Raw genomic sequence first — 13,878 nt, 5'->3', positions numbered from 1 at the left:
TAAACACACTTGATTTAGGGCTTTAACACTGGCTTTCCCTCCGCTCTCTCTGCCTTGTCTTCTACCCCATATTCACACTGCTCATGTTCCTCTTCTTCAGAGAACTTTGTTCGCATTTCCTCTTCTCAATGTTGCTTATCCTGCAATCCAGCCCTTTCTTTGCTCCCATGTGCCTAACACTCTTATTCTGCTGTATTAACTTTTGCCTTATCAGTTAACCTATGAAATACTATACAATGTATTTACCTATTGTACTGTTTATTGTCCATAACTCACTTTTATAAGTTAAAATTCATGAGGATAAGAAGTTTCTGTTTTAATCAATAATGTATCCCAAGGGTCTAAAATATTGTCTTAACTTCTAAATTAATACTTGTCAAATGAATGAATACTATATATTATTATTTCATCTCACCTTCCTCCATCCTCGCCCCCACCCCCCAACCTCTAAAACATGGCCCAGATGGAATAAGGGATAAATTCAAACATAGTAAAGTTTCTTTTATATTTTTAATTAAGCCATGATGGCATCTTAAACCAACTTGTTGTCCTCTGACTGATAAACATTCAGAAATAACGAGCTCTCTATGTCTCCGAGTGTGTGCTCAGTTGCTCAGTCCTGACCAACTCTTTTGTGACCCCATGGACTGTAGCGCACCAGGCTCCTCTGTCCATAGGATTTTTCAGGCAAGAATACTGGAGTGTGTTGCCATTTTCTATTCCAGAGGATCTTATCAACCCAGGGATTGAACCTGCCTCTCCACATCTGTGGTTGGTTGAATCCATCAGATGCAAAACCATGGATACAAAAGGTCAACTATATACTGAATCCTCACATCTACAATTACAGCCCAGGTATTTACTATTCAAAGATTATGTTACTGTGTTGTAAGTAGAAGGTATACAAATGTGAAAAGATCAATAGGAAACCTACAGGCTTTTACACAAGACTTGCCATCATAAATGTTAAATAACCACGAGCATGAAATTATTCCTGGTGCCCTCTGATAACTTGAATAGAAAATCATGTGAATGAATCCATCATCATTCAAAAGGCCATAAAACTGATTTTGTCTTTTATTTTAACCATCCTTCATTATATAAAAGACTTATAAATTAAAGCAATTAAAATGTCAAAATGGCCCCAACCCCCCACCAATCATATTCACTTTATCACTGACTAAAGTGGATGGGGAGAGTTATGAAACAAAATATAAAAATTCTAGAATTTTTCTTGTATCATGCAATGAGGAAAAACTGATATCTATTATTTGTTCCTTCAGGCCCTCTTCCACTGGCTATAATGTATGTCTCCTTTTTTGTCTTATTAAGTCAAAGAGGAAAAATAGCTCTATAACTTATCATCTCTCTCTACTTGAATTTTAGTTGTTTTACTTGTACAATAAATAATGATGATGAATTAAAGTTGCATATATTAAAGAATAATTTTATAAGTAACTTTAAAATATCTTTAATCAGTATGAAAAGGCATGCATAAAATCTGTCGGTGCACATATTCTGACCAATAGTTTATCTGCCCCTGTCAGCTTACATGCCTGTGAAGAAAAACAAAACAAAGTTCTTCATAGTTCATGGTCAAGTTTGATAACAATGCTGAGCAGTTAGGAATTCCAAAAGGGTACATTTCGCCTTGACTGAATCCTGCCATTTAGCTAGTCTGCATATATATTTCCCTTCCCTGGTAATTTAAAAGGATAAAGGGAAAATATAGATCTTATAGGTATACTCATCATTTTAATTACAAAACAACAGGCTACAAGACTTAAAATGCCAACTGGGAACTGGGTTAATATTTAGTTTGCTGACTGTCCATTTATTGTTAAGATTTCTCAAATTCTATATTCAATCATACAACAAATACTTATAGAGAATCAATTCTGTTAAGGATTCTAATCCCTGAATATTCAAATTAAAAATATTTTATTAATATGGTGCATGTAAATATGCCTTCTGGCAATTCTTAGTTATTACCAAAAAGTTATTTTAAATGTTTATAATATATACTATTATTTTAGTTAAACTTATTTTAATAACTTAGCTTTGATCAAATGTTTTAATTCATATTTAAAATTGTGCTCTTCTATATGTTTTATACCTTGGAGAAGGAAATAGCAACCTGCTCCAGTATTCTTGCTGGGAAAATACCATGGACAGAGGAGTCTGGTGGGCTACAGTCCATGGGGTTGCAAAGAGTCAGACATGACTTAGTGACTAAACCACTACCACCATATGTTTCATACCATAAATAAGACTATACATAAAATCAGTGGCATAGTATGTATTCATTAGTACAGACAGAGGTACTAGTTAGTACACACAATTTTTTAAGATAGGATGGGACTCCTGAGATTTAAGTCTCAGTTCAGTTCAGTCGCTCAGTCACGTCCAACTCTTTGCAACCCCATGGACTGTAGCACGCCAGGCTTCCCTGTCCATCACCAACTCCAGGAGCTTAAACTCATGTCCATTGAGTCGGTGATGCCATCCAACCACCTCATCCTCTGTTATCCCCTTCTCCTCCTGCTTTCAATCTTTCCCAGCATCAGGGGCTTTTCCAATGATCAGTTCTTTGCATCAGGTGGCCAAAGTATTGGAATTTTAGCTTCAGTATCAGTCCTTCCAATGAATATTTAGGACTGATTTCCTTTACGATTGGCTGGTTTGATCTCCTTGCAGTCCAAGGAGTCTAGCTTTAAGTCTAGTTTAGTCTAGATTTAGAGTTGAGTGAGTCAAACTCAGAAAGGTTAAATGACTTGCCTACAGTTTTAGAGGAAGAGAGGCAGTAGAATCAAGTTCTTCTGACTCTTGATTCTAATTTTTCATATAAAACACAACTCCATCACCTTCCATGAAATTTAAATAAATAGGCATATACAGATAAACCAAACAAGAAACTTAGAATTCAGTGCTAATAGCAAATACAATATTAAGATGTTAAAAAAAATTTTTTTAAACAATGCCCAGATCAAAAGATCTTAAGATAATTTAACCATGCAACTCATATTCTGTATATGAGTTATCTCATAAATGTATGAATTGCTGTTGAAACAATTATTTGGTAAGCAGCCAAGCTCAATATTTATGGCAAAGAGTTTCCCATTTCCTCTTGGCATTAATTACTCACTTTTCTGTGCTTTGTATATTTTATTTATGTTACCTGGAGTGGTCTTCATTAGTACCACCTTAATGCATGACATAGTGAGATTACCAGGTTAGCTAGTTTTCCCAATGACGCAGAAAGAGGGCAGACACTCAGAAAGCCCCACAATCGAGGCCACTGGTCAGTTATCTGGTTAGCCACTTGGATTCTGGCTGTGAAGTGAAGTAAGTGTTAGTCGATCAGTTATGTCTGACTCTTTGCAACTGCATGGACTGCAGACCGGGTTCCTCTGTCCATGGGATTCTCCAGGCAAGAATACTGGAGTGGGTAGCCATTACCTTCTCCAGGGGATCTCCCTGATCCAGGGATTAAACCCCGGTCTCCTTCATTGCAGGTGGATTCTTTACCATCTGACCCACAAGGGAAGCCCCTAATGAATGCTAGAAGCAATATTTTAAAGGAGATTTTGGGCCTACCAAATAAAAGTCAGGCCCATATGATCTGCTTTCAGTTTAGAATCAGTAAGAGAAATAATGTGAGGGATACATACATCGTCATTCTTCAGGGAAAGCTTGAAGGGGATGTCTACCAAGACCTTTACACTGGTGGAATAATCTTGGTTCAGCATGGCAATATTCACAATTTTGCCTAGAGATAGTCCTCATGGCTAAAGGATAATAGCACATTCTTGGATGCCACTTCTCAATATCAAAGACATTTATAATTCAGCTAAAGGATAAAGGTTCTTCCTCCTCAAGAAAGGTAGAAAAGGGATCTCAGCTTAAACTGTAACATACTGACCCATCCCCTCCTGTAGGTAGTCAGAAAAAGCTAAGTTTGATTGCAGTTTTCTTCTGGGCCTGAAATAATGGAGGAGATCAATGGAAGTCAAAAACGACTGTCCCTGGCTTTAGTTCCTAACATCAGAAACTAGAACAGATCTCAGCCTTCCAAAGAGGATAAGCATTCTGAGGTTGCCCATGCGATTAATTTAAAATCTCCTCCATACATACAAAGCAATTCTGCAATGTCAACAGAGGTTAAACGTACTTATGATTAGAGAAGTACTTATTTCCTAAAATACTGGCTTTGTGTTTTAAACAATCCTAAATCATCAGGATGACTAGCTTTCCTTCTTTTGACATCCTTTATAGAAGTTTTAGATGTGGTTAAATCTTTTATTTATCATAATATTTTCATTCATTTTGGTGTGTAATTATGGAGAACCTTTCCATTTCAGTATCTTCTATGTATCAAAGATTCTTTTATATATTGCTAATACAGAGATAAATAAATACAATAGAATAAACTGGCCCAAAGAAAAATATCTGCCAGATGAGCTGCAACTCTACATTGCATTCATTTCATTGCAGTGAATCAATGACTTCACAAGGCAGAGCAAGTTCTTACAAGCTAAATGTCAGTAATGTTCATTACTGAGTGAGAACACAATTAGAAATACTTGCTACTAATAGTGGGAACATACTCTTCTGTTACACGATGTCCTTTTAACACATTTTAATTTCTCAGGAAAAAACTTCTTCCAGGGTTTTAAATGAGGTCTAATGTGTCTGGGTTACTTTCAGCAAATACATTGGCTTAATTCTCTCTAACATACTATCTTCAGCAAACAAGCATCTATCAAGGTTTGTGTAATATACTAAATGCTAAATAGAAGTTAAAACCTACAAAAGGGGCTCTTTTAGAGAAATAAAGTCATGGTTCAGAAAAATTTTTGTTCTCTACACTCTCAATTTAGGCTGAATCTTGAAATTAGCATCTTCATAAAGTGCTGAAAGACCCACATTTTGGTGCTATTCTTTGACTGACTTGGGACTGTAGGTGAGGGATTATATCTTTCACTCATGCTGTGAAGTTATTTCTGAAATGATATTATTAAGTACCATCAGGGACAAGGTGTAGTTGAAGGAATGCTTAAGAATTTAATCAGTATTTAAAATGCCCCAGTCTACTTTATCTGGCAAGTGTACACATTAGTTTTAAGGGATTTGGTCCCCAAATGATTTCATGATATCCAAGTAAAATGAATATGTGTATATTTATTTCCTTGAGTGATTACTAAACCTCTCAAATATTAAATGTGGACTTATATAAAATGAGTAGGTGTAAGAAGGCGAATCCTAAAGATAAATAGTTTAAACCAATAAAGAATTTCTCTGGAAAGAATAAAGAGTAAGTGACTAGGGGTAGGAGAGGAGCAGGAAGAAAGGGCGGATGAAAGCTTCCTCACCTAATCGTTTATAAATTGTTGTTAAGAGACAAAATTCTCTCTATGCCTAGATTATGTAATTTATCCAAAGTGTGCAGGCTCTTCTGTTCAGCAGTGCTGATAATGATGCTAATAGTTTAATTGCAACTTGCTGCTCAAGGAGATAAACAAGGCTGTTTGCTTTTTAAGCCAGGGGTTACAATTACTTTTAAGGGAGGGGGAAAGGAGCATCTGAGAGTAGATCTTATTGTGTCAGGAAAGCAACCTCAAACCAGCTGGAAAACAAAGCCCTGGGAGTGAGCAGCCGCCACAAAATTAGAGCAAAACCTCCCGATCTAAGCAGTGGAGCAGTAGGCGGGAGGCGTAGTAAACAGGCGTTGCACGTAGGTGGGCAGGGATAGAAAAGTTTTTGGAGGCCAGTCAGTGAGCACTTTCCCTGGGATTCCATCACCAAAGGACTGAGCACCGCCACCCTCCACCCCCCTCAGCTGTCCAGCTCATTGTCAGGTGTCTGTCACACAGCCCTCAGCTTCAGCACCACCAAGAGGACAGCTCCCCAACCAAAGAACACAGCCCTCAGCAACTGCCCTCCCTCATTGACAAACATCCTTCCCACCACATTTCTTTCTTACTGTTGTCTTTCTTGACACTGTGCTTTTAAGGGTATTTCTAAAGGACATTTGGAAAGGACTGGGAGCTTGTTTGGCTTGTTTATTTCCAGATGAAAAGGAGACGAGTCCTCTCTGAAAAGTCCAATCTTTTCATTGGCCTCCAGAGCAATTTAACCAGAATAAAAGACTGCAAGTCACTGGCTTGAATCTGGTGGCAGAATGGTTCAGCCTAAGCCAGCACTAACAGAAACTTGAAACTCTTTTTTCAAGCTTTATTTTGTTTTGTTGTAAAAGCACCAGTAGTAGGTGAACAACCTTTATTAAGTGTCTCCTTAGCCCCTTTCCTTCTCTGCTAAGCCAAAGATGTTCAGGGAATATACTGGTTTGGTAAAAAAAAAAAAAAAAAAAAGGAGTGATCCTTAATATCGCTGGGTTGGAAACAACCTTGATCCTAAAAGGAACTCTTCTCAGTCCTTTCCAAGAACTCTCACAGTCATATTCTGAATCTAGAACATACAAGTGAAGGATTAATAGTTCCAATGGAGACCACAGGCTACTACTGTATGTCACAAAAACTATCAAAGCTTCCTCCAATGAAGTCGTCTTTCCCCCAGTCACAAATCCATAGGCAAACATTCCAGAAGTGACAAGAAAACAAAGGGTTAAAAAAAAAAACAAAACCCAAAATCACCAAAATAGGAAAAGTTACACTCCAAAGAAGTTGGCTACTTTGGCACACTCAGTTACCATCCCACCAGTCATAGGATATGGTTCTTTAGCAAATACATCTCATTTCTCTATGTAGAGCTTTCTCCTTCATTCAGACTTCTCAGTAGTGAGTAAAATAGTCATTATTTGAAGTTTCTCTTTGCTCCAGCATGCACATACACACATATACTTGGCTTGATTCAGTTCCATTTTCAAGGGTTTAGTTTCCCAAAGAAAAAGATGTCCTTTTCTTCTTAAACTTATTTTGAAGGAGGATTTTCAGGAAAATGCCCACTCTTTTTGCATTGGAGTTGCTAGAATAGTAAGGAATTCTAGAAAGGAAGAGACACAAACTTGGGGGGCGGGAGGCAGGGGGACTTAGCAGTCTTTTAGAAAAGTTAGTGGTGAACGACTTCCTCCTGGTGACAGGGACCCTGTACTAGGATCAGGAGGGGGCAGGGGCGGTCTGCCCCTGAATCTGGAGCAACAGCAGCATCAGTGGAGACAGCGGACACCGATGCGTCCTTTCAGGCAACCCTGACAGGTCTCAGCGGACACAGTTTGACTCCCTGAATCCCTCAGTCCTTTCTGTGGCTCCATTCTTCCTTCTTTCCTCCTTCCTCCCTTCCTTTTCCTTCCCATCCTTCCTGTATCTGCCTCTCTTCTCCTCCCCGATGCTTCTTTCCCTCCCTCCTCCGCCTCAGTTGCCCTTTTCAGTTAATCCCATCTGGGCCACCTTGGGTACCAGTCCCACTGACAGCTTCCCATCACCGCACGTGTATCCCACAGACCATCTTATTACTATCATCACGATGGTTGCTTGCCAACTGCTGGGTCCGGTTCCCAGCTGTTAAACCCCACCCCCTCCTCTCTCCTCACTCCAAAGCCGCAGCAGTGGTATCAACCCAGCAGAATCACCAGAGTCTGAATGTCACCAACAAGTTCCACCCGCGGTAGCAGCCCCACCAGCAAACCACACCGGCGGAGCCTTGCCAGCCCCCTCCGCCCACAGCCGGCGGCGCTGGGGCAGGCTGACCCCGCGCTCCAGGCTACGCCTACAATCATTGTTATCGGTGACAGCACTCTCTTCTCTTCAAGGAAGGGGGAAGCCCGGCGTGTGATTCCCCGGCGGATGCAGGGATCCACGCGCTACCCTCCCCCACCTCCGCAAAACACACACACACATACACACACACACACACACACACACCCCCCTCCTCACCCGGCACACAAAGAGAGCGAGTGCGCGCCGGGGACCAGCTGGGTAGGAAGTGGGGCGGGATGGGGGCGGGGGGCGGGGTGGGGTACCAAAGGAGGGGCTGGGGGCTGAGCCAGCCGGGGAGGAGGGAAGGAAGCGGGGTGGGGGAGAGAGCGGGGCACGCGCTCCGTCCTCACCTGCCCCCAGGTTAAAGGAGATCCTGGCCTCGGCGAGGTACGGCGTGTCGCTCTTGGAGCGGACTCTTCTGATGGGCCGCCGGTCTATATCGTCCTCCGAAGATGCCGCCATTAAGGTGGGAGGCAGGAGCAGGGTCGCCCGGCGAGCTGAGAGGGAGAAGGAGATGGAGAGAGAGAGGGAGAGAGGCGGAAAAGGGGAGGGGGGGAAGGAAGAGGCTCGCACACAGGGAAGGGGGAGGGGAGAGGGGGATGGGAGAGGGAGGGAAAGGGGACGGGGAGGAAGGGGGGGAAGAAAGGGGAAAAGGAAAAAAGAAAAAAGAAAAAAAAGGAGAGAAAAGAAAGAGAGCAAAAGAGAGAAAAGGGTGAAGGGAGAGAAAGAAAACCCGTTAAGGATTTATGGACTGGAGCAGAGATCATGCTCTCCCTGGCTGGCCCTCGCCCCCACCCCGCCCCCCCTCACCCCCAGCTCCTCTCCCAGCCCCAGGGCCAGCGGGTTGGTGCTGCAGACGGACGGCCACCCCGCCTCCTGCCTGCAGCCCCGGGTTGCAGCTCTTGGCCCAGAGAGGCGGATGCGAAAGGGAGGACTCCAAAGATGCCCAGTCAGCACTGTGTCCTCTCCCGCCAAATGCACTTACCCATGCTTCTCAAGTACACACGAGGGTCTCCTTAACCCCCAGGATCGTCTGGTCCAAGGATGCCCAACCAGACAGCCCAGCTTCAGCTTCCCTTGCATGCCATTATTAGTCCTGGGGTGCAAGCCTAGTCCCAGTTGGTCAGGGAAGAGAACAGGCTAGAGTACCCCTGTGCACCCTTTTCCCCAACTCTGGAGCTCAGATAGAGATGGAACCAGATGTGGAAGCATGTACAACTCTAGGGGCAGGTTGCCTGTAAAGTTTCTAGATTTGCTATTTTGAATGTAGACTAGTATGTGCTTAGGTGCTCAGTGGTGTCCAACTCTTTGCGACCCCATGGACTGCAGCCTGCCAGACTCCTCTGTCAATGGGATTCTCCAGGCAAAAATACTGGCGTGGGTTGCCATGCCCTCCTCCAGGGGATCTTCCCAACCCAGGGATCCAACCATGTCACCCACACTGCAGTTGAATTCTTTACCATCTGAGCCACCAGGGAAGACTAGGTATATTCACCAAGAATTGAGTGGCTTTTCTTTTTTTTTTTAATGTGGACCATTTTTAAAGTCTTTAATGAATTTGTTATAATATTGCTTCTGTTTTATGTTTTGGCTTTTTGGCTGCCTGGAATTTGGGATCTTAACTCTCCCACCAGGGATCAAATCTGCACCCTGTACCTTGGTAGGCAAAGTCTTAACCACTGGCTTGCCAGTGAAGTCCCCCAGTGGCTTTCTTAGCACTACTGATTTTTAGGATATGTTTATCTCTATGGAAGTACCCATTCATTTTCACCTTCAAGTTTTGATTTGGTGATTTACAGCATGCATAGTGGTCTTTGGATTGGACCTGTAGTCTCTGTAACTCTGTATCATTGTTTCTGAAGGACAGGCTGAAGATCAAGGGCACCTCACATTTCTTTGAATGTCTGCACTGCAACCTTCCCATGTTATATAGTAGGAACAGCTAGAAAGGTTTCTGGTATGTGTGTCAGAATGGTTTTGATGCTCCTACTGAACCTATTGATGGGCTCAATTCTTTGATGTTTGTCTTCTGGCAGCTTCAGTCACCTGGTCTTTTGTATCCAGATGTTGCCACATTTCTTTCTAACAGGAGCCCACCTGGAGTACACAGATAAATGTTACCTTCATTCCCTTCCTGCTACAAAGGAAATCTCAGTGTCAAGTCATGCCCTTCAGTCTCAGAGGATGAAGTGCCGCTTCAGCTCTGCAAAACTTCCCTCTCCACTTCAGCTGTCAGTTCTAACTCTCATCCTGTATCCTTGCGCCCACCCTAGACTCTTCAGTCTCTTCACATTGGTCTCTTACTTCACACATAGGTAGTAACTCTTCATCTGCTGTCTCCTTGATGCTTCTTCAGTCTCCACCATACGGTTTCTCTCCCCGTCTATTTAACCTTCCCATGGAACTCTTGGCCCCAGAGTCTCCATTTTTCACTCCTAATCCCCTCCTTGTATCCCTGCCTCTACTTTTTATTCCCACCACTCAGTCACCATTACTTTAAAGGTCATCAATAGCCTTACAACAGTTAGGTCCATTTCTTTCTTGAGTAATGTATCCTTCTTGAAATAATCCTTTCCTTTGGCCTCCCTGTACTAGACTACCTTCCTAATCACTGAATTTCTCATAGTTAGCCAACTTCCAGCATTTAATTTTAAATTACTTATCCTGGCTTTCAGGGCCCTTTACAACCTGATTCCCATCTGTCTTTCCTAACTCATCTCCCATTGTTTCCCTCCAGTCTGTTGTCCCCCCAAGTCTGACTCATTTCTTCATCTGCACCTTTCCTTGTGTTGTGCACCACAAATTTCTTCCCAATAAGCCTTCCATGTTCTCCCTCAGGAATGTGAGATGACTGGCCCACTAGTCTTTGGCATGAATCCAGTACAGAGTAAATGCTCAAAAGGAGAGAAGAGGGAAGCAAAGAGTAAAGGAGAGTTGTACAACTAATGGATCAATGAGTAGCTGAAATGGGGACAAAATCCATTTCTACCTGGTTTCAAATCCTGTACTTTAATCAGTATATTGATTTGCTAAGTGTATGTGTGTGTGTGTGTATATGTATATATATATATATATATATATATATATATATATATATAGGTTGACTGTCCACATTTTAAATTCATTTTTCTATGATATTTGTCTCCTTATTATGTCCCATTTGTCTCTGTTAAACATAGACTAAAAATGGATGCCTCCCATCCCAGGAGGCACAACAAGGGTGTTTGGCTCATGAAATGGACAATGAAGGTTAATGCTTTTAGATGACTAATCAGGTTGCAAACCAATATCATGATCACAACATTTAGGTTCAAGCTCTTGAGGAAGTGCAAAAGTAAGGAAACACACTATGTGAACTACACACTGTATAAACTATGCATGCATGCAGAGTTGCTTCAGTTGTGTCCAATTTTTTGCAACCCTATGGACTGTAGCCCATCAGGCTCCTCAGCCCATGGAATTCTCCAGGCAAGAATACTGGAGTGGGCTGCCATTTTCTACTCCAGGGGATCTTCTCAACCCATACCTCTCTTTGTATGAATGCAGTGCTATTATTATTATTATTTTGCCTGCGCCACATGGCATGAGAGGGGCCTTAGTTCCTTAACCAGGGATGGAACCTGTGCCCCCTGCAGTAGAAGCCCTGAATCTTAACCACTGGACCACCAGGGAAATCCCTAATGCAGAGCTGTTTGATTATTCAAAAAGTTTGGGATTCCCCATGCTCTCGACTTTTCATTGATCAGCGTTGCCTTTATCAAAAAACAATAAAGTCATCTTTAGCTTTCTAGTCTTTTCTAGTCTTAGCTGTCTCTGTTTCTTAGATATTACTTAATAATGGTTCTTGACATCAAGAAATACATCTTTGAATTTCTGCTTCTTATTCGTTCGATGTTTCAGAGGATTAGGAATGTAATATTGCTACTATCTTAAGTTTACTTTTCTTCACAAGAGTTTAAATGTACTTTTATATTATCTCTATCATGTGGACCAGTATTATTAAAATAATTCTAGATAGATATACTTTTTACAAAAGGGACATTAAAATGCTACATCCATCTGCATGCGCATGTTCTTCAATTATTTTATGACATTTTCATTTCTGACTATTTTCTTCCATTGTTTGGCTTCCAAAGTTTGCTGTCTTCTTTGTCTCATCTATGTTTTCCCATTATCTTTTTTTCACTTTGCCTCTTTTATTTCCTCCCATCTTTTGAGGGAGGAAATCCTTTTCACAAGTCCCTTACAAAGTCAATCCCAGCTCATGTATCTCTCTCTTATACTGTATGAAGGATTCACTCCTCTATGAGGGCTCATTCCAGTGTTTCCACAGTTTTCGTTCTCTGTGAATCCTTTCACAAACATGACTCTTGTCATAAAATATCTGACTGCCTAACGTCAGGGGAAGAGCCCTGGGGTGTGCACTGGGGGTGGTGGGTGTCGCTCCCAGTCTGGCCACTACTGCAGTGAGTACCACTGGGCATTCACTGTCACCTCAGCCACAGAAGTGCAAGCGTCGTCCGGCACAAAAACAGACACGTAGGTCGATGGAACAGAATAGAGCCCCAGAAATGGACCCACACTTACACAGTCAATTAATCTGTGACAAAAGAGGCAAGAGTATACAATGAGGGAAAGCCAGCCCCTTTAGGCAGTGCTGCTGGGAAAACTTGAGAGCACCTGCAAAAGAATCAAACTGGACTACTTTCTCATATTATCTACAATAATAAACTCAAGTGGATTAAAGGCTTAAATCTAAGACCTGAAACCATAAAACTCCCAGAATAAAACATAGGAGGTATGGCCTTTGACATCAGTCTCAGCAATATTTTTTTAGATATGTCTCCTCAGGCAAGGGAATGAAAGCAGAAATAAACAAATGGGATGGCACCGAACCAAAAAGCATTTGCACAGTGAAGGAAACTATCAACAAAATGAAAGGCAGGCTACTGAATGGGAAAAGACATTTGCAAATGATATGTTTGATAATGGTCCCAAATATACAAAAAGCTCATATATCTCAACATAAAAAATAATCAACTCAATTAAAAATAAGCAGAAGATGTAAACAGGTATTTTTCCAAAGTCATACAAATGGCCAATAGGCCCATGGAAAGATGCTTAGTATTACCAATCATTATGGCAATGCAAGTCCAAATCACAGTGGGATATCACTTCACGCCTGGCAGAGTGGTTTTTACTGGGGAGACAACAAATAGCAAGTTTTAGGAGAGGATATGGAACAGTGTGAAGGTTCTTCAGAAAACTGTAAATAGAACCAGCGCACAACACAGCAATTCCACTCCCGGGCATTTGTCTGAAGAAGACAAAAACATAGATTTGAGGAGATATGTCCAACCCTATGTTCACGGCAGCGTTGTTTACAGTGTCAAGAATATGGGAACAATCTGGGTGCCCATCAGTGGATGAATGGATGGAGAAAATGTGGTATATATATTTAGTGGAATTCCACCCAGTCATGAAAAAGAACAAGCCCTTCCCATCTGTGACAACGTGGACGGACCCTGGCAGGGATGAAGAAAGATAGAGACCGTGTGATCTCACTTACATGTGGAATCTAAAAAGCAGAAGAAATGAACAAACTTAAAAAAATGGAAGTGGAGATGTGGATGCTGAGAACAGAGAGGTCGTGGCTTGTGGAAAGGGATGGGGGGTGAGAGAGGTGGGTGAGGAGATTAAGAGGTAAAAACTTCCAGTCACAAAATAAATGAGTCAGAGTAAGAAATGTGCATTGCGGGGACTATAGTCAGTAACAGTGTAATACCTTCGTATGGTGACATACCGTGAACAGACTTATCCGTGGTAACCATTTTGAAATGTACAGAAACATGGAATCACTACGCTACACACCAGGAACTAACGGTGTTGTGAGAGTGAAGTCACTCAGTCGTGTCCGACTCTTTGCGACCCCTTGGACTGTAGCCTACCAGGCTCCTCCGTCCAGGGGATTTTCCAGGCAAGAGTCCTGGAGTGGGTTGCCATTTCCTTCTCCAACAGTATTGTAGGTTAACTATATTTCACAAATAAACAAATGAACTCATAGAAAAAGAGATCAGATTTGTGGTTACCAGCAGTGGGAGTGGGAGAGGGAATTGAATGGAGGTAGGCAGAAGACACATTTCAAGTCATAAGATAAAAAGTA

The 13,878-nt window shown here is 41.9% G+C and overlaps 1 protein-coding gene and 1 long non-coding RNA gene across 9 annotated transcripts in view; one reads left to right on the top strand and one right to left on the bottom strand.

Moving 5' to 3' along the window:
• The window catches only part of PHACTR1 (phosphatase and actin regulator 1), a 549,201-nt gene that overhangs the window by 479,432 nt on the left and 55,891 nt on the right, over nt 1–13,878 (bottom strand). For all 8 annotated transcript variants that reach the window (XM_055570606.1, XM_055570602.1, XM_055570604.1 and 5 more), the window contains one exon: nt 8,066–8,212. In XM_055570606.1, the coding sequence (XP_055426581.1) occupies nt 8,066–8,212 (147 nt within the window). The remainder of the gene's footprint in view (nt 1–8,065; nt 8,213–13,878) is intronic.
• The window catches only part of LOC129645431 (uncharacterized), a 33,575-nt gene continuing 20,419 nt past the window's right edge, over nt 723–13,878 (top strand). Inside the window, exon 1 of the long non-coding RNA XR_008711318.1 lies at nt 723–855. This is a non-coding gene — a long non-coding RNA (uncharacterized LOC129645431). The remainder of the gene's footprint in view (nt 856–13,878) is intronic.

The sequence above is a fragment of the Bubalus kerabau genome, chromosome 3 (assembly GCF_029407905.1).
Source record: "Bubalus kerabau isolate K-KA32 ecotype Philippines breed swamp buffalo chromosome 3, PCC_UOA_SB_1v2, whole genome shotgun sequence".
NCBI classification, from domain to species: domain Eukaryota; kingdom Metazoa; phylum Chordata; class Mammalia; order Artiodactyla; family Bovidae; genus Bubalus; species Bubalus kerabau.
Note: the sequence above shows the minus strand (reverse complement) of the source record. Positions and strands in the feature narration are given on the sequence as shown.